Source organism: Gobio gobio (genome assembly GCF_949357685.1).
Source record: "Gobio gobio genome assembly, chromosome: 2".
Lineage (NCBI taxonomy): Eukaryota > Metazoa > Chordata > Actinopteri > Cypriniformes > Gobionidae > Gobio > Gobio gobio.
The window spans coordinates 47121549-47141691 of record NC_137098.1 but is presented as its reverse complement, the minus strand read 5'-3'; the positions used below and the strand labels follow the sequence as shown (position 1 = coordinate 47141691).

At 38.1% G+C, this 20143-nt stretch overlaps 1 protein-coding gene across 1 annotated transcript in view; it reads right to left on the bottom strand.

Annotated features, from left to right (window-relative positions):
* igdcc3 (immunoglobulin superfamily, DCC subclass, member 3) overlaps positions 1-20143 on the bottom strand; it is an 85095-nt gene that overhangs the window by 62444 nt on the left and 2508 nt on the right. Inside the window, exon 2 of the mRNA XM_079844913.1 lies at positions 12093-12398. Within this exon, the coding sequence (XP_079701039.1) occupies positions 12093-12398 (306 nt within the window). The remainder of the gene's footprint in view (positions 1-12092; positions 12399-20143) is intronic.

Here is a 20143-nt window from a genome sequence, read left to right as displayed (position 1 = left end):
ACAGCATATTATACAATTGACCATCTTGGCAGATTTCTATTGCTGTGCTTAACATTATCATCATAGGTGTTGAGAGAAAATATTAGCAGTGAATTGCAGAACAGTGACCACTCATAGCTGTGAAGAAATGAGAGGCAGTCTGAAGATTGGAGTGTGAATGACAGCTGTTTTTCTTTCCTGATTCAGACTACCATTTATCATCAGCATGCCATCCAACTTACCGCTAGAATGACAGACTTGTTAAAAGGCATAGAAGAAGGAGAGAGAGAGAGAGAGAGAGAGAGAGAGAGAGAGAGAGAGAGAGAGAGAGAGAGAGAGAGAGAGAGGAGGCAGAGTAAGAGAGATTTGAAAACAGAGCAAGAATTTTGAAAGGCTGCAAAAAGAACAGAAACAGGAATGTGGGAACACTCTGAGGTAGGTGTCATGAAAGGGATATAAACCATGGGAGAAATGGAAGAGAAAGAAACAGAACATGAGAAGTAGAGAGTGACAGACAGACAGACATGAATGATACATGTGAGGAAGGCTGCCACACCAACCCACAGCAGTTTATGTTTATGGGACAGCTGCTTCTGCTCTCCCCTCTGCCAGTTTTAAGAGTGTGTGAATTTCAGATGTACCCATTTCCTTTTCTGGCTGTGAGCCATCTCTCCACTCACCTCTCAACCCATTCAAGCCGTGCCAACAAAAAGAGAGAGGCTCACGTCTACTTGCAAGTGTAGGGGCTGGATTAGATTATGATGCTAACAGGCAAATGCATGTGGAACAGAGCAATCTAAGATGGGACTCATTTCCTTTTACCTTTAGTTCTTGACCTTGCTGGAAAACTGCCCAGATTCCTTGAATACATGAGGGAATAAATATGTTGACTTACACAAGGAAAGCAACACATCCCTAAATGATTATGATCTGGAAAGATGATCTGTCAGAAAAATTAGCAAAATTTTACCTTAAGGGGAACAGCTTGTCACTGGGGCAGTACTTTCAAAGGAAAATGTTGTACCCCTAAAAGTTGCATATCAGTGCCTTAGAGTATAATATGTACCCTAAAGGTACAACTATGAACTTTTTCGGGGTAAATAAGGTACAAAGTTGTCCCTATAAAAGGCATTGCCCCAGTGTCAAGCTGTTGTTCCCCTAAAGGTGATTTTTTTTTCCTGAGAGCGAAAAGACAGAAGTTTGGGATTCCATTCATGTATGTTTATGCAAATTTTGGATTTTGCATCACAAATTTTAGATTGAATATATAAAATGGAAAATATAATTTCCAAAACGTGCCTAATAAATGTATTCACTCACCTGAGGTGGATTAATTTATTTATGTCTGTAAAAGACATTGTTATAAAATACAATGAAAAAAGAACCAAATATATTCTAAAATGTGCATCAAAAAATGTGCAACAAATAAAGTTAATGTGAAAAAAGTTATTTAATTTATTTTATTTTTGTTAAAACAGTCTTCTCCCATGTGTGGTGTGTGAAATCTCTGCTCAAACATCAAACGCAGTCAAGTTACAACTACTGCACTTCTCATAGTATTAATATCTTACTTGAGGTTCAAAAGGGCTAATACTGATAGAAAACCCTCAAACCCTCAAGCGAGAGAAAACACTCGAGCTCCCCTCGAGATCTAAGTGAGATACATGTGCTACAAGATTGCAAAATGATGGTCTATTTCCATGATCCCTTCTCGTGTGTCATTTTACTTAGAGTGGAGCATACAAATAACTGTTAAAACACTTTCTCCAGAGAAGGTGAGAAGAGCGAGGTGTTGAATTTCCTGATGGCTCATCTCTAGTGAATTACACACTGTGGCATAATGGCAGATGCTACAGGGTCCCTGGGCTGATCTCATTCTATATTGACTCTAATTTTAGCCCTCTCTTATTCAATAGCTCACTGCTCCAGATCTCACCTTTCAGTATTTTTGCTCATCTCACAATGCATCAACGTTAAAACGAAGGTTGATCTTGCACTAGGGACATAACCACCATGGTTATATAATATACTGCTGAAAATTCAGCTGTCATCACAGGAGTAAATTATATTTAATAAATTTACAAATTAAATGATATATAATATATTAAATGAGAGAAAAGTTATTTGTTATAATATTCATAATACTGCTTTATTATATTTTAATCAAATAAAAGCAGCCTTGGTGAGCAATAGATAATCCTTTCAATAACATAAAAAAAAAAAAAAAAAAAAAAAAAATTCTTACCAACCCCAAACTTTTGAACAGTAGTCTATATAAGGATGTGTTTGCCCGTCTCTCTCTCTCCTTAAACTAACCCTGCCCCTAAACCAACTCATCACACAAAACTACAGGCATTCTCAAAAAAAACAAACAAAAAAACAATTCATTCTGTATGATTTATACGCTTTTTTCCTCATGGGGACCTAACGGTGACATGAGTCCCCATAAGTCCCAGAACACACACGAACACACAATTAAGAAAAGCAATGGCGACAGGCCACATGATCTGTGGTATCGTGTGTCTGTATCACAAATGGTGTGGGATGGGTTTTATTCATGGTTTTGTTAGAATCTGCCACCATATGTATGAGCTATACTGAGCCAAAACCACACAAACAAAAAAGTGGAAATACAAATGCTGATTTAAAAATATTCACTAGTACCTCACATACAGTAGCTATATCGGACACTCAAACCCCACAACACAAAAAAGCAATAAGTGTCCTAATTTGGGCCTGTGAATTACCCACCATCCTTCTCTCTCTCTTAATTAGGGCTCTCTCCCTCTCAAGCACTTTTCCTCTTTCTCCCTTCTTCTCCATGCCACATTGTGAAGCAGTCCTGACCTGAAAGCATGTGTCATTGAGCTCCATGTCAGTGGGGTGCGGTTAGGCTTCTGAACAGGAGAGAGGGGGCATGTGGGATTGTGGGGTTGAGTGGGAGGAGCTTGGCTACTGGACAAAGAAGAGAGGTAGGGCATGGATTGTTGAGTGATGGAGAGGAAAGCCAGTGGAGAGGAGAACATGGAAGGGGTGAAATCCAGAGAAAATGCAGGCCCCCTCCCCCCATTACCCTGCACAACAGCCCTATAACCGCCTCTGCTTTGATGGTTATGTGTCAACACATACTCCCCTCCGGTTTGACCAACAAAACAGCTCTCATTCAACACCCAGGATTAGTTGTTGACACACGACGGCCAACAAAAATGTCAAATCAGATTGGAAATGTCTGAAGGGAAGCTCATAATAATGATTTTTATTGGAGCATCCTGCTTCTCGTTCATTCTCCCATGCTCTTTACAATCTGCCTTTTTACCGCTCTTGCATTCATCTGTAACCCCGGGTGACCGTACCCCGGGCACTCTTATCCTGTGTCAAATCCAAAACTGTGCTGAACTGCAGAGAGCTGTGTGTATATATATATATATATATATATATATGAATATGTAGCGATCTGTTTGTGTTTATTTGCAGTTCCCTCTTCAGTAGTCCCTGGCCTCATCTCTTCTTTCAGGTTTAGCTTTTCCATCTTAATTCAAGCAAATCCCCTCCAGAGTTGACAGGGTCAATTACAGCACAAGAAAGCTGAATGAGAGGGTGAGAAAGAATAAATTAATACTTAACAAAGCCTAAACTCTTTAACAATTGACACTTAAAAAAAAGAATAAAAGCACATTCATAAGGATTGATCAAGGAGAGCTGTTTGGTAATGGGTGGGGGCTTTTATGATCAGTTGCTTGGTGACAGGCTCAAGAGGAGGGCAGGAAGCAGGAATAAACTGTGCGTCACAATCCACTGTACCGTTTCCATGATTCATTCAAACTATGAAAAGCTTCCTGAGGCCCAGCTAATGAGGATCCACAAACGAAAAGCAGAAAGAAAGAACGAAAAAAGGGAGGAGATGGATAAAAAGAGGCAACGAAGCCATCAAAGACGAAACATTTACAAAAATAAGTGTTTCCTGAAAGGGCCATGTGATTGAGAGCGGCGGCGGGAGCTCAGCACCCGACTGTGTGCTCACAGAAACGGCCGACAAGCAAAAAGGGGAAGCATAATTTATGGAAAAAGTGGCCGTTTTGGGGGCGGAAGGGGTCTTTTTCTGAGGGGGGTTGTAAAGAGCCTCGCTAATCACACCCTCTTTTGCAATGGCAGAGTTCTCTCTTCACGCCAGCGGGCCGAAATTACCCCAAAGTGCAAATTGAGCCGGTGTCTCGAAAAACGCGCACAAAACCAGAAAAGACACAAAAAAACGAGGGCAAAAAAAAAGAAGTCTTTTGATCAGTTTGAGGACTAAGGAGCAGATCTATGTCACCTCACTTAGCAGGAGAAAGGGCTCTCCTAACAGCCTGTGCAACACTGGTGGCGTCTAAAAGGATGAAAGAGCGCTGTAATGGGTGGAAAGCCTCTTGTATGCTAAAGCAGCCCGACTGGTGGTTGGCCATTACACATCTCCCTCTTTTTATTAGACTCAATGTGCTGGCTACACAAACAGCCTGCCTGGGGTGTCACAAAGCCCCTTGGCAGCAAAGAACCAGGTACATTTATCTCATTTCTACTGTAAACGTCTCATTGAGAGAGGGGAGGATAATATACTGCTTCATTTGAAAAGACTTTAGAGTTTTCTTAATGTACACTGCACACAGCACATGAAATCTCTCACTCTCCATCCTGTTATCACCTTCTATAAGTGTCTCTAATAATTTGTTATCTTCAACAGGGAAATGAGTTTGTGCCTATAACACACCACGATTACGAGCAGCATTTCTTTCTGCACTATTCAATCTGCAGCGCAACAGCGAACTATATCATATTTCAACCGAGCATGCCGTCTGAATTGAATGTGGTGAGATAAAAAGACAGTGTACCGTGAATAAAAAATGCCAGACATGCTGTTCTATAGCATAGTCTTCACTGCCAGCACTCAATAACAGACATACGGTGGAACAAATGACTCTTATGGGCTGTATTTTATGAAATCGCACAAAAAGAAGTATGAGTTATTGATTTGAGCCCATCTGATGAACTTGTCGCTGAATGAACTCACTGAATCTGAGCATTGAACATTGGCTTTCTTTACACAGACCCATCACAGCACGTTCTGTAATCATAGCAGTGATGTAAAGGAAGTAGCAACAGATCTTCTTCTGGATCTTCTGAGTGAAACAGAAAAATTTGTAGGGCAGGGAGGGGACTTGGTTCACTCCATTGGTTATTGATCAGATGGAAGCAGATTGGCAGAACGCGAGTTAACAGTCACTTGCGAGAAAGGGGTGGGGTTTATGCAGACTACGGGCCAGATTTACTAAATGGCAAATTAGCTTGAGAGTGCAATTCCAAAAAAGCGCAGATGCAGGTGGAAATTTCTGCACGAGATATACTGACAACGCACAAATTAAAGAACACAGACAGATAATTTCAATAATGACCAATGCAATCTACCAGTTAGCGTCTGGTTTAAGACATGCTTTTTTGGGCAGTACATTTGTAAATCTGACCCTAAATGATTGGAGTACATCACCAGAGTGAAGTCTGTCATTGATTGGAAGATCTAGTTATGATAATAAAAATTACAATCATTAAAAAATGTTTAAACGTGAAATGTATGCATGGATAAATTGTTCACCATTTGAAGCATTTAGAAAATAGAATGTATTTCCACTTCAATCCTAATTTAAAGGAAAGATAGGCAAAACTTAAAATCTTGTCATTTACTCACCCTTATGTTGTTTCAAACCTGTACAACTTACTTTTTTTCTGTATATAAAAAGAAAATAATTGAATTAGTTATTAACTTGCATAAAAGTAATCTAGACAGTTTATGCAACCGGCCACAGGGTGCACTGTACAGTTATAAAGCGCAATCCAACACTATAAAAGCAAAAACACAATGTGATGAAGATGTCCTAAATATCAGCATAAAACATAAAATTCCCTACTATATGTTTACTAGTACCACACACAGACAGAGCAAGATAAAATGAGATGGAGAACAACATAAACCAATGCCAGAATGAAGAAAGACCCAACTTAATGACTTCAAATACAACTATGGATTTTACTCATGTCATAAAACGAAACCCAAGGCAGTTTGTAAAAAAAACCCATGTAATGACTTGAAGATCAAACTCCATCTCCAGCAGGACATGTGTAGGAACTATTAGCGTCTCATTGATTGTAGCTGTAGGCCTAAGGGAAGCCTGCTCACGTACATGTACCAATGTAAAATGAAAAGAACGTCATTTCAGCTGTGTGAGAGTTGCCCTGCAGATAGGAGAGTGAGACTTCAGTTGGCCATTAAGCCTGTCCTTCCTTTATCCTGTACACTTCTAAAGATTCATGGATAAAGAGGCCATGCCCTGAGCGCTGGTACCCTGATACTCTAGACACTCATCATTCCTTTTGAAACCAAGCACACACTCTCTCTCACCTAAATCACTTAAATATTTGTCACAGGTCAGACAATAAAAGAAAAAAATGTACAAAGACTCAAACAGTGGTCACATGCTTCATTAAGATGGAGCCCACTGTCAATGCTCAAGCTTTCAGTGCAGGGATCAAAAGGTCACTGAGTGACCTTCGTATCAGTCGTGATCCAACAGCACTGATCAATATTAGCCAACGCTTGGGCCATCCATTACACACAAGCTGACAAACAGGAAGACTATTATTACAAACATATTATAATAACTGAAGGATGTGCTAGGAGCGCAGGTTGTGCTAATGGGGTTTGAACATGAAAGGAAAGAATTGTTGGACGTTGGAGTGCTTTTATATAGCATAGCCAACTCTACAGAAATACGGTCTCAGGGTCTATGAATGAATCCTTGTGTAGTACCATGTTTTTTTTTTTTTTGACATGACACAATGGTATTTGCCATGTACCCAGATATTACTACGTTTTTGGCCATGTACCATGATAAAATCATGGTATTCTTCGAAGCACCCTGGAGCACCTAATTCGTACACTAGCCCCTGGTTTCACAGACCAGGCTTAAGCCTAGTCCTGGGCTCCGTTCTTCGTACCTCACTTAATACATCTGAGATTATTTGACAGATCCCAGATCTTTTAATCGTGATAACTGATCTCTGGCTAATTTGGTTCTTCAAACGAATTTGCAGATTGGATTAAAATATCTGGATTAAGTTGTCTAAGATTACCGCGCGTTCTTGTGTTCCCTGAAGAGGGCAGATGCATCAATACTCGAAACTACGATCAGCAATGCAGCGATTGGCTGGCGGCAAGACAGCAACGTCATGACATCATTTAATTAAAAAAGCCACCTGACAAAAAACGTTAAAAAAAAACAAACAAACAAAAAAAACGCAAAATTCACGATTTTATAGTATTTGTACACCCTTAACATTTTTTTCTTTCAATGTTGTAATAAGCAATTAATAAAAATGTTTATTAACTTTGAAGCAGATTTGTTACGTGTCAGCATTAATTAAAGTTTCTTAAGGGTCAAGATCAAGTTCTCTGCTTCTCCTGCGCTGCACCAAGCCACTCCCATAATATCAGTCACCACTCAAATTAATGCGCGGCTGACAAATTAAAATTAACTGTACAGCATGTGTGTAAAACTGCGAAGTAATTATTTTATCAAAAATAAATCTCTCAATCAAGTGGCTGTGTCTATAATATTATTATACACAACATTATAATATTATTTTCAAATACATTTTATATTATTATTTAAAATTATTATAGCCCCTGGTTCAGTAAGGAACTCTTGTAATAAAGTAGCAGTGGCTGGGACACATTTTAAGTATCAACGGCGCTTGAAAAGATGCAAACTAATCCTTATTACATGAAATAAGCCTTCTCGTGAGTAGGTTTAAGTTTCAGGACCTGTTGCTATGACAGCAAGTCCAGGATGAGTGTTGAAAAACCAAACAATCCAAGATCATGCCAAATCGTCAACAATCAAATCCAGCTAACAGAGTTAGCAACGTACGAAGAACGGACCCCTGGACTAAAATGCATGTTTGAGCTGTTTTAACTTTCACTGGCATATCTTAAAATATGCAAGTGCCATTGTTTTGTCGCAAAATGCACACCACTAATGTATTTTTCAAAAGCATGTTTATAAAAGCTACTTAGATGTCCTAATTAAAATAAGGCCTAGGCTTAATCTAAGCCCTGTCTGTGAAACCAGGGCTTAGATTAACCAGTCAGAGACAATATATGACACAAAACTTTAAAGTTGGAATGAAATGAAAATTCATCATATCTATCTTCTAAATGCATGTTAGGTTTTTTATTATGCAGATAATACCCAACTTCACATCCGTAACGCAATGCTCCTTTCCCCACTAACTCCATATCAGCTTGTATGCTATAAATGCTTGGATGACCAGTAATTTTCTCAAACTCAACACTGATAAAACAGATCTACTTCTTGTTGGTTCACGTCAAATTACATCCTGTTTCTGTGTTGGCAATGTTAATGTTGCTGGAGTCTTGGTTCAACCTTCCATCACTTTCAAAAACCTTGGCATAATCTTTGATTCTTCTCTCTTTCCTTCCTCTCATTCCCTAACTCACTAAGTCTGCCTTCTTTGACCTCCGTAATATCACTTGCTTATGTCTGTTTTTAAATGTTAGCGATGCCGAGACCCTAGTTCATGCTTTCATCACTTCACAACTTGACAACAGTAATTCTCTTTTCTATGGCTTACATTTACATTACGTTTATGCATTTGGCAGACGCTTTTACCCAAAGCGACTTACATTGCATTCAAGGTACACATTTTACATTTTGTCAGTTCTTGCTATCCCTGGGAATCGAACCCATGACATTGGCGTTGCTAGCGCCATGCTCTACTGTTTGAGCTATAGGAAAGGCTTACCCAAAACATCAATAAATAAGATCCAATCTATTCAGAACTCCGCAGCTAGGGTCCTCACATATATAAAGATATCTTTCCACATTACTCCTACTCTGCGCAGACTCCATTGGCTACCCGTTTGCTTTCGTATTCCATACAAGACACTCCTTATAACAATCAAGGTTTCTCTGACCCCTGACTTTATGATCTGATTTATTTATCACATTCAGATCTGCTTTCCTCCAATTAACAACCAACCAAGTCCCCACCCAATATTTTTTTGATCATTTATTTCACTTGGATGTGTCACAATATGTGAGAAGAAAAATCGCTCTATTAATTAAACATTTCAAAATATACCCATTTCCTTCACAAGTATCACCTTCACTCAAAGAGAAAGTCAACATTGTGCTTCATCCCTGAGAGACTTTATCAGCTGTTATCTTCTAATTTTTCAGGTCATTTCTTTCTAAATGTGCCATTCATTTCCTTCTTGTTTCATGCAACTGTGTTCAAATGTATTAAAGCACTTTCTTATTCCATATTTACCTCTCACTATGCGCTCATTTCGTGTGCACCCAGATCTGATGGAAAAGTATATTGATGGTACCTATAGCTAATGCATTACATCAATCATTGTATGAAAATAATAAAGAAAACATTCTGCCACATAACAATTCGCTTTTATCTGAATGCTTTTCATTATGCTTGTCCACCCAGCTTTGCTTGCCAATAATTTAGTCCAACAATAGATCTTCATCTCCTATGCTATTAGATTTGCATCCCACTCTATCTCCCAGCTATTGTTCACCCATAATTTATGCAGAAAGCAGACTTACTCCTTTCTAGCCCTGATGAGAAATCGAAAAAGGCGCTAAAAAGTAACTATGCGCTGACCTTTAGCAATCAGCATCCCAGAGAGTGTGGGTTTAAAGGTTCCCCAGTCCAGCGAGCGGAGATGGCTGTTCCCTGTGGCGTGGCAGAGGCGACGTAACTTCAGAGGCCAGCAACTAACCACTGGCCCACTGGGAGCGGAGCCAGAGTATGTTCCACAACACAGCAGTGCACCGTCTACACACAGTGTGTCAGTTTCACTTCACCGTGTGCGTGTGCATGCACAAGTCAACGATCCTCACATCACACACACCTCACTGCAAGGCCAACAAATGGACTGCTGTGTTCAGATATGGCACCGCATGGGCTGCCCATGTGTGTGACAAGACCGCAGGCGGAGATGTCTTTCTGTGTCAAACAATACGGCCACAGAGCTAAATGTCTGCAGACACTGTTTTGCTTTATGGAGGCAGAATCAATTGCAAACGTATGATGTGGTCAATAAAAAGATGTTAAATTAGGCATGTCATCACTGACCACACTGAATTAAACACAAAGCTCAATATCTATGCAAACTGTCCATTTAGGCCATGTCCCCTATGGATGATATGCGTCTTTTTTATGTACACAAGCTGGCAGTAAGCAGAATCAAGATCAATAAATGGAACGCACAATTTTAAATAGGACTACTAAATTACAATTTTAAAAAACATTATAAAATATAAATAATACGTTTATGTCAAATATGACCTGGGAGAAAAGCAGAGAGCAAAAGAGTCATTACTACTTTGTGTTATTATCATAAAATATATTATAAATACATATCTACATTAATATAAATTATTTATGTAAAGGTATGCATACATTTATATTTAAATAAATGATCAAATAAAGTAGTGATGATTCAAACATTTCCTGCTGCTGTTCTCTCCAAAGTTAATCTTATAAGTGCAAGGTAAGTTGTGTACTGTAAGGCAAATCGTGATTGTTTGAAGTTGAAGAGAAAGGACCTGATTGCTAAGAGCCTATTCCTTCTGAAGCACCATATAATAACAGCAAGAGACCCTGAATTCCACACATCATCACAAAAACACACTTTCACATTAGCACTGCAGTGCGCTTTCAAATTAACACTCGCCTGACATCCATTTAATGACCAACTCTGCTCTCCCCTCGGATACTATTTACAACTATGCCAACACAACTACCTCCTGCTAACCGCTAAAGAGAACATAAAGAACCCTCCATAAGGCCCTTCTGTTTTCTTTCTTCGTATGCCCTTTATATTTACCCAGCATCTGTATGAAAAGATCAAACACATTTTGGACGACATGAGAGCGGACAAATGATAATAAGTCATCTTTAGTTGCCATAAACACATGCTGAGTTTATGAAAATCCAATCATAAGCACAATACAGTAACAACGTTTCAGCACTGGATGGGAACAAGGCCCGATTCATAGAGGGCCACGGTGGGTATGGACGCCTAGAAAAGCAAATTTAGCCTTGGTGCCTGTGACTAGCAAGCGGGTGAACAACAGCACTCCAGATTATTGTGACACCGACAAAAGCAGAGGGAAAAGAGCACAGCATGGCCGGGTTTAATAGTTAAGTTCAATACAAGAGGCAGAGATTTAGTAATATAAATCACAACACAAGCACGACTGGGAGCGCCACAGCAGCGCACAAAAGGCAGACTGGATCCTACAAGCCAATTTATCTTCAGAAATAGAAGGAGCCCATTGTCCATATATCAAATGGCCTGTCCCAGCCCCCTGCGTCCCTCATGTTCAGTTCATCCAAAGTTAATGTAGCCTGAGTTTACACCACGCCGTGCTCCAACACTGTGTGCTCTGTGAAAGACTCAGAACGCTCTGCAAATGAGCTGGCAGTGGCTTCTATCAAACTCACTTTAGCTTAGCGGGACAATCTAACAGCACCAATATCTGCTGCCAGCGATGTATCTAGACATTTTTCACAGGGGTGACCCATTTGGGGCGGAGACACTTTTAAGAGTGGCATGAAACATTACCTGCCTTCCATGATGAATTAATATAATATAATAAATATAATATAATATAATATAATATAATATAATATAATATAATATAATATAATATAATATAATATAATATAATATAATATAATATAATATAATATAATATAATATAATATAATACTAAATAAAGAAAATATTTTCATTATCATCATCGGACGGCAAGCTAAGCTGAAACAGATGGGACAATATTAAGAGTATTATATTAATATAATTGAACCAACAATTGCTAGCAATTTTACCATTGTTGTATACAGTTTTTTCTTTTTCTTTTTTTCTTTTGAGTATTTGCCATTAAAAAGCCCTTGAAAAAAAAACGAACAGGAGGGATTAGCGGAGTGTGAACTGAACAAGGTCTTATCTCTCAATTACAACACATTGAAATGCTACTTACTAGCAGCCTGCACTCTGGCTTTGCGGCTCAAGACCAGCCCAAAGAAATTTTGGGCTATGCACTCATAGTCTCCCTCATCAGATGAGCCATCAGACTTGGTCTTCTGGAAGTGACCAATCAGAAGCGAGCCGTTAGCAAACATGACGTAGTTTTGGTCCTCCACAATCAGCGCTCCGTTGCGTCTCCACTGTGTGGTGATAGGTGGGATCCCCTCCACCTGACAGTGCAGCATCAGAGGTTGTTCCTGAACAGCGATGATGTCACTGGGCTCCAGGGTGAATGACAGCTCGGCCCCAGATGTCATACCTAGTAGGTACAAACAGACACATACACAAGATTAAAAACTGCACTGTAGACACAATACAAATGAAAGGCTTTGGGCTTTGCTCAGAGTATTTAAACCAAAGGAATCAAATGATGAAGCTGAAGCCATGAATTTGAAGCCGAGCAAATTTTACTCAGCAAAAAAAAAAAACATTTGAATTGTAGCGTGTAACACTCTATCTATCATCAAAGCTACTTAGGAACAGATAGAGGAGGGAGGAACATTTCCGTTAATCACTCAAAGTGGGCATGATTATCTGCTGATGTCAATTTAAAAATGGCCAAGTAAAAGTCAATTAATCTGCCTGGCAGATATCATATATCAGTGTAGAGAATGGGAATAAATGGCTCAGTGCTGTGAATCTGCAGTGAATTTGATTGATAGCCATACTTTCTGTCTAGATCAGTGGTGTAGTGAAATTTAAAATGTCTCTTTGATTTAAACTGAATGCAATTCACTGGCATAAAGTGTGCACGTTTGTGTGTAAAGCTAGCGTACTATTTGCGAGAGCCTGTACATTTTTTCCACCCATCCATTAGGATCATAAGGATGCTGGAGCCTATCCCAGCATCTCAGGCTATAAAAATGGCCAGTCCATTACAGCATAACATTTTATTTAGTGTAAAATATGAAAGAGAAAGAAAGTGAGACCTAGGACTTATTATTTCAACACCAACAGCAAAATAAACACCACCACATTTTTTTGTTGACCTTTTGAAGCAAGTGTATTATTTCTGGGTTCAGCCACACTCAGACCCTGCTTGGCTGCTCATCATACTGTATGTTCTGTTTTGGATGCTGATGAGATGGTTCGCCCCTAACAGACTGATAAATTAGCTTACACTACACTACCGACCTTGGCAACCAAGAAAAAACATGAAAGTAGAATAGTCTACCAGCGAAGTCTTTCTAGTTCATCAGCTACAACCGTACTAAATCAGAGCTAAGTAACATACAGTAAGATGGTCTTTTTAGTAGAGTATGGACAGAAACCATAGCCGAAGAGATAGGACCTATCGAGAAAAATAGAAAAGGAGATTTAAAGAAACGTTCCTGTTATTACCTAATATCTTAAAAGCAGGATGGATTCTGATTGGCTGTCAATCATTCACCAGCTAGAAAAAACTTTTAAAACTAGTTGGTCCTCTATGCTGTTATCGTTATAGTTATGGTGTGGACACAGCAATTTTTTTCATTTTAGGAGGCTTTAGGAGGAAACTATATATTTATTGTCAACATTAATCATTGGATGCAAAAGTGCCTTAAAGCTGCAGTCCGTAAGTTTTGCCTCTTTGTCGCCATCTCTGTTCTAAATCTGGAATTGCAGTTAGTTGCAGAATGATTATCTTTACGTGGGTTGTGGATCATCACAGCTCCTCAGCACAGATTAATCTAATGTTTCGAGGAGTAATATTTGTAGGCTGTCACCGCACCGGTGTGGATTTACTGTACTTCAGAGGTACAGATACTATACTACGTCTTGGAAGTACGACCAAAATAATAACGTTTCACCAGAAAATGTCATCTGAACAAGTATCATGTCTGCCACTTTTGTTCAGACCGACTGAGAAAAAATCCTTTAGCTCATAACACATCAAACCGTGCAAATTATTATACTGTTATACCTCATTATCAAATTGTTCATGTTAACAACATCAGCATTGCGTGACTACGTGCATTTAGTGGGTTTTAGTGTTACCTGTAGATTTCAATTTCTGTATAGTCTAATCTTTGCTTTTGACTAGGGGTGAATCTCCATTTGTCACTGATGATTGTCATTTGGCCCTTTCTGGATTACAATCAGATCAAAATTATATATTTAATTATTCCAGCTGCTTTGAGGAACATGCTATCCGTTCCTCACATGAGTTACTACGACTAGTCGGACTCCTTCTTTATGTATACAGATGTGACGTAATGACGCAAAGACATGCTCGAATTTCCTGTGGAAATCCACCAGTACCACTCAAATTATAACACATTAATACACTCTAACCGTTGTGAACCGGGCTAAGGTCAGGGGATAGTTTTTAACACTGGCTGGTTATGTACTTGCTCAATTTTAATTTGGATAATTTTTAACCCCAAAAAAAAAAGTTACTGACAGCAGCTTTAAGTCTCACCAAATGTTCCCTTTTAATAATAATGTCCTCCAGCAGATCAGTGACACCCACACCGATGACGATGAGGGACAAAGAATATATAGCAGTCTGCCCTGACTTAGCGTGATAAAAAGGAGAGCTTAGCGGACTCTCTTGTGCTCAGAACTGGAGGTATCGGGTTTCAGTCACTGATGGGCTAAGCAGTAGCAGCCTCTGCCTGCGGCTCAGGAATCCATCTGAAGTTCGGCAGGCGGGGGGCACAGCTAGACACCAACTTTGGCATCATCGCTCACATTCCAGCCCCAAAATATACCCCTATAGGTGCAGCCATGGAATGCATTGACTCACTTGTCTCTGCAGATCACATGACAAATAAATGAAGAGGGAGAGAAAGACAGAAAAACAGCCTCTCATTAGTTTACTAAGGGCTAAGGGGCTTGAGTTATCTCTCCAGTTATTTCTTATCTCGCTGCTGATCCTCTCCAAGTCCCTCTTTTGTTCCTGCTCCATTTGTGAAGCAAGAATCATGCTCTTCTGTCAATTGCCCAGTTTTATTAACAGACACAGTTTTCTTCTCTGACTTCTAACAAGGTTTTATTGCAGCTCCTGCAGGGCGTCATTCTCAGGGTTACACACACGTTCCCAGAGCAACTGAAAACTTCTCACTAGATTCTTTTCTATATCAGTGTGCAAATCTTCTCGTCCCTTCCCTTCCCTTAAAATATAAAACACCAGGGTTGTACAGCATAATGTTTAGATCTTATGAGTTTTGATGTTGATGTCGCTCATGCATAACTTACAGCTGGAATTGCCCAAACTACAATAATTCATGTGCTGCATATCTTATCATATAAATACTGCAGTGTGATCCGATACTGAGAGCTTGATTTGGCACTTCTGCTTTTAAACCCTTTTTAAACTCTTGACTTGAAGCATACATTTTAGATCTAGAACCTCACACTTGGTTCACTGACGCTTCAAAATAAATTGCAAAAGCTCAAAAGTTTGATTAAGAAATTATTACTTTTATTCAGCAAGAATGCATTAAATTGATCAACAGTGACAGCAGATACTTCTATATTCTATTTCAATTAAATTATGCTTTCTATTTATCAAAGAATCCTGGAAAAATGTACTAGTTTCCACAAAATTATTAAGCAGCACAATAGTTTTCAACGTTGATAATAATAAGAAATGTTTCTTGAGCAGCTAATCAGCATATTAGAATTCTGAAAGATCATGTGTCACTGAAGACTGGAGGAATGATGCAGAAAATTCAGCTTTGCCATCACAGGAATGAATTATCACATTTTAAAATATATGAAAACAGAAAACAGTTATTTGAAATTGTAATAATATTTTAGTTTTTACTGTATTTTTGATCAAATAAATGCCGTTGTGAACTACGCAAGAGACTTCAAAAGCATTTTTTTTAAATAAAACCTAGTGTACACTGTATACACGCATTTTTCATGATTTTTTAATTTAATTTAATTTATTTTCTTTTACCAAACAACTGCATTGTCATTCTCTAAATCTTGTTTACTTTTGTCTGTTTTTCTATTTAGCATGGACCATGTTCATTGCTGCCTGCGGCCACTGTATATATATATATTTATTTATTTATTTATTTATTTTTTTTATTCCGTTCAGCACCCGTGTTCAATCACGTTTTCTCAATAGCGAGATAGAGAAAGAGAGGCCACATCAGCAGCAGTAAGCCCAAGCATTTATTGATTAGAGATCTTTAAAAGAAAGCTCCTTGAACTCAGATGAGACATCAATCAGAAGAGAAAGAGTAACACACAGCACAATGTAAGAAAAAAAAAAAAACCAAGGTGAAGAAATGACAATAAAACAAGTAACGATGAGAAACGATATTAAAAAAGAGAGAAAGAAAGACGCAGGAATACGGCAGCATTCACACCGACACGACATAGGCTGATTGCAGTGACTCCTATTTTGAGAAGTGTTTAGGGTTTAAGCACAGCTAGAGCACCCTGGAGTTCGGGATTAGCCCAGCTTGAGTCCTTCAGCCTGCCAGGCAGACTCACACAGAGTGATGCTCACACATGGGTTTACCACTGACACTCAAAACAACATGCCACACCACATCAGCCTCAATCACTGTTCTCTCCACCCTGCAGAAGCCTACATTTATCAGCTAGAAGGAAGAAAGAAATCCCCGTTTTAAAAGGATAGTTCACAGCAAGAATACAGGATTTTCATCTGAACCCTCATGTCACCTGAAATACATGATTATTTCCATGGAACACAAAAGAAGTAATTTAGCTGAATGTCCAAGCTGTTTTTCCCACAACATATGAAGTACCTGCAGCTGTCAGATTCCAAAATGATCAACTAACTGGCATAAAATACCAAAAGACTACTGTATATTAATCTTCTAAAGTCTAATGTGATACAGTAGCTTCATGCGAAGAAAAGACGTTTATCAGATCAATCAGACAGAATCAATTCCTGATTTCCTAAGGAAACTTGCGTGTATTACCAATGTCCTATGTTTGATTGATCATTTGATTTTAGTAGTATGAATAACTTATGATATTTTTTTCCAGTTACATTTTTTATAGTTCACCCAAAAATGTATTAATTAATTTACTCAAATAGACAGTAAAAGTAATCCACATGAATTAAGCGATTTAATCAAATTCGTGAAAATTACTTTTAAAGTGTCTTTTTGTACGTTTGATTTATGAAATGATATATAAAATGTACCAGTCATTTTACAAGGTTTGTGTAAGTACAATGTAGTAAGACAGAGATATTAAAAGACCAAATTCATATGCATCACCTTACTGATGATGCATACTTTGTACAGGCAAGTAGATTAACAATATAAATACACAATACACAAGGTTTCACGTTAAGCGTTAAAACCCATTATAAAAACTGAATTTGATCTTTTAATAATAACTGTTTTAGAATATTAGGCACTTTAAAGGATTAGTTCAAAAATGTCCTGATAATTTACTCACCCCAATGCCATCCAAGATGTTCATGTCTTTCTTTCTTCAGTCGAAAATAAGTATTTTGAAGAAAACGTTTCAGGGTTTTTCATCAAATAATGCTTTTCAGTTGCAACCAAAATGCTGAAGGTCCAAATAAATGCAGTTTCAAAGCGCTTCGATGGGCTCCAGAGGCTTTGAAACTGCATTGATTTGGACCTTCAGCATTTTGGTTGCAACTGAAAAGCATTATGTGATGAAAAACCCTGGAACGTTTTCTTTCCTCTGACTTTAAATTGTAAATTAGATTTTTGTACCCCGGAATTAAGACTTGGTTCAAAACTAAGGCCGGGAAGAGCAAATACTCAACAATTGGTCTTATTCCTGTGAAAAAGGACACAATGAAGCCGTATATATTTCAGCATCAATACTTCTGCAGTAAAATGCGGCCTGGATAGATCATCAGCAGCAAAGAAAAATGTATCTTGCACTGGATCATGTGATTACAGCTAAATGCCAATTTTTAAGTCCTCTCTGACCTTGGTGAAATATCACACCAATCACGCAGTGAATTAAAGCGTGCACAGACCATGAACAGCTCAGTTTCATTAGTAAAGGATAATTCCACTCTAAATAGTAATTCGCCTCTCACTCTAAATATCATTGGTTTAGCATGACCTAAACTGTAGCTGTGAATTAAACAATGTCCAGGGGCCCCAGGTGCCGCCTCCTTATCAGCACCCTCCGTCATCTCTTTACAGAACCTTCTGCAAGTAAACAGGGCATCTGTATAGCTCACCTGCTCAATTCAAATACAAAACCCTTTTCCTCTCCTCAGTTCTGCATCTCTTCCCAGGGTTTTGGTGTGACAGCCTTTTGCACACTGCAGGTCTTGTTTTGACTTCCTGTGACAAAGAACTGAAACATGCTGTCAGAGTGACGGCTGCTTTCAGCCCCTTTCTTTTGTCAAGATTTACAGAAAGAACTCTTAAATTGAGGCCACAGAAGGGGAAGGGGGTAAAGAAAAAGTCATTCTTTATAGGTTGACCTTAAAACCTATCATCATGGTCATCATCATCATCATCACTGCTCTGTAAATGGAGTGGGTTTTTACAGCCACAGCTTTAATATTGGACCAACAGCTTGATATGTGAGGAATGTTTCAATTAAAGTTCTTATCACTGAATCAGTGCCCAATAAGAGCATTAAATCCTTGAGTGAGGGACGTTTATTTCTTTACTTTTTTTTTTAATGAATACGCACAGGCATATATCACGAGCAAAAATATATTATGCGTTCATTCACTCCTCCTGTTTGAACTTCATAATTAGCCTGCAATGGTGTTACCTTCACCTTCCCATGAGGACGTGGCAATACTATTACAGATTTCTCCTCTCTCTGAGAAAGCACTTTCATATGTGGACTGTATTCCATCTTAACCTGGAGGTTGTTTCACAAAGGATCACACAACTGAAATATTTATGCTTAAATTAAACCTTTGCTTACTACGGAAGTCTGTTTCCACCTCAGAGTAAAAAAATGTGAGATAAATATTAAAAGAAAAAAGAAAAGTCAGAATGTGAGATATAACGTCATACTGTAAACTATAAAGATACGTTAAAAATGTTTGGGTTAGTAGTAAAGACATGTATAATATGCAATAGATTTCTATTTCTAATAAATGCTGTTCTTTTGAATTTTCTGGTCACCAAAGAATCCTGAAAAATATGGTTTCACAGTTTCCGCAAAGATATTAAGCAGCACAAACATTTCTTGAGGGCCAAATCATCATATTAGAATGATTTCTTAAGGATCATATGACACTGAAGATTGGAGTAATGGCTTTGCTGAATATTAATATTATACAATATTTCTGTTTTTCCTGTATCTTTTACCAAATAAATACAGCCTTGATATAAACAAAGCATAAAATACGTTTTTAAATAAAAAAACGTAATTAACTTTTGAATGGTAATCACAACTGAAAGATACACTGTTAAACACAATTATAAGAAATTAAAATGCAATTAAGGTAAATCGTGTCAACATTTTGTGGAAACAGGCCTGCACAGTTTACACACAACTGAAATTATTAGGGTAACACTTTACAATAAGGTCTCATTTGTTAACATTAGTTAATGTATTAACTAACATGAACTAACCATGAGCAGTACATTGGTTACTGTATTTGTTCATCTTTGTTAACATTAGTTAATAAAAATCCAGCTCTTCATGGTTTGTTCATGTTAGTTCACAGTGCATGAACTAATGTTAACAAGATTTTAATAAAGTATTAGTAAATGTTGAAATTAACATTAAATGAATGCTTAATAAGTGCAGTTCATTATTAGTTCATGTTAACTAATGTAGTGAACTAATGCTAACTAATGAACATTATTGTAAAGTGTTACCACTGTTAGTTGTATAGTGTATTTTAAACCTCAAATACAACATTAACATTTCGACATTTACAATATCTCATCAAGTTTTTTGTTTTTTTGAGATGTTGATGTATTAATTATATTGTGAATTTATATTCCTTTCTTCTTGGATTACATTAGGCTTTTAGGACAGCCGCAATATACTTCAACAGATCGGAGGACACTCTCTGTCCACAGTGGATTATTACTCCAAAGAGCAATGTAACGCAAAGCTGTT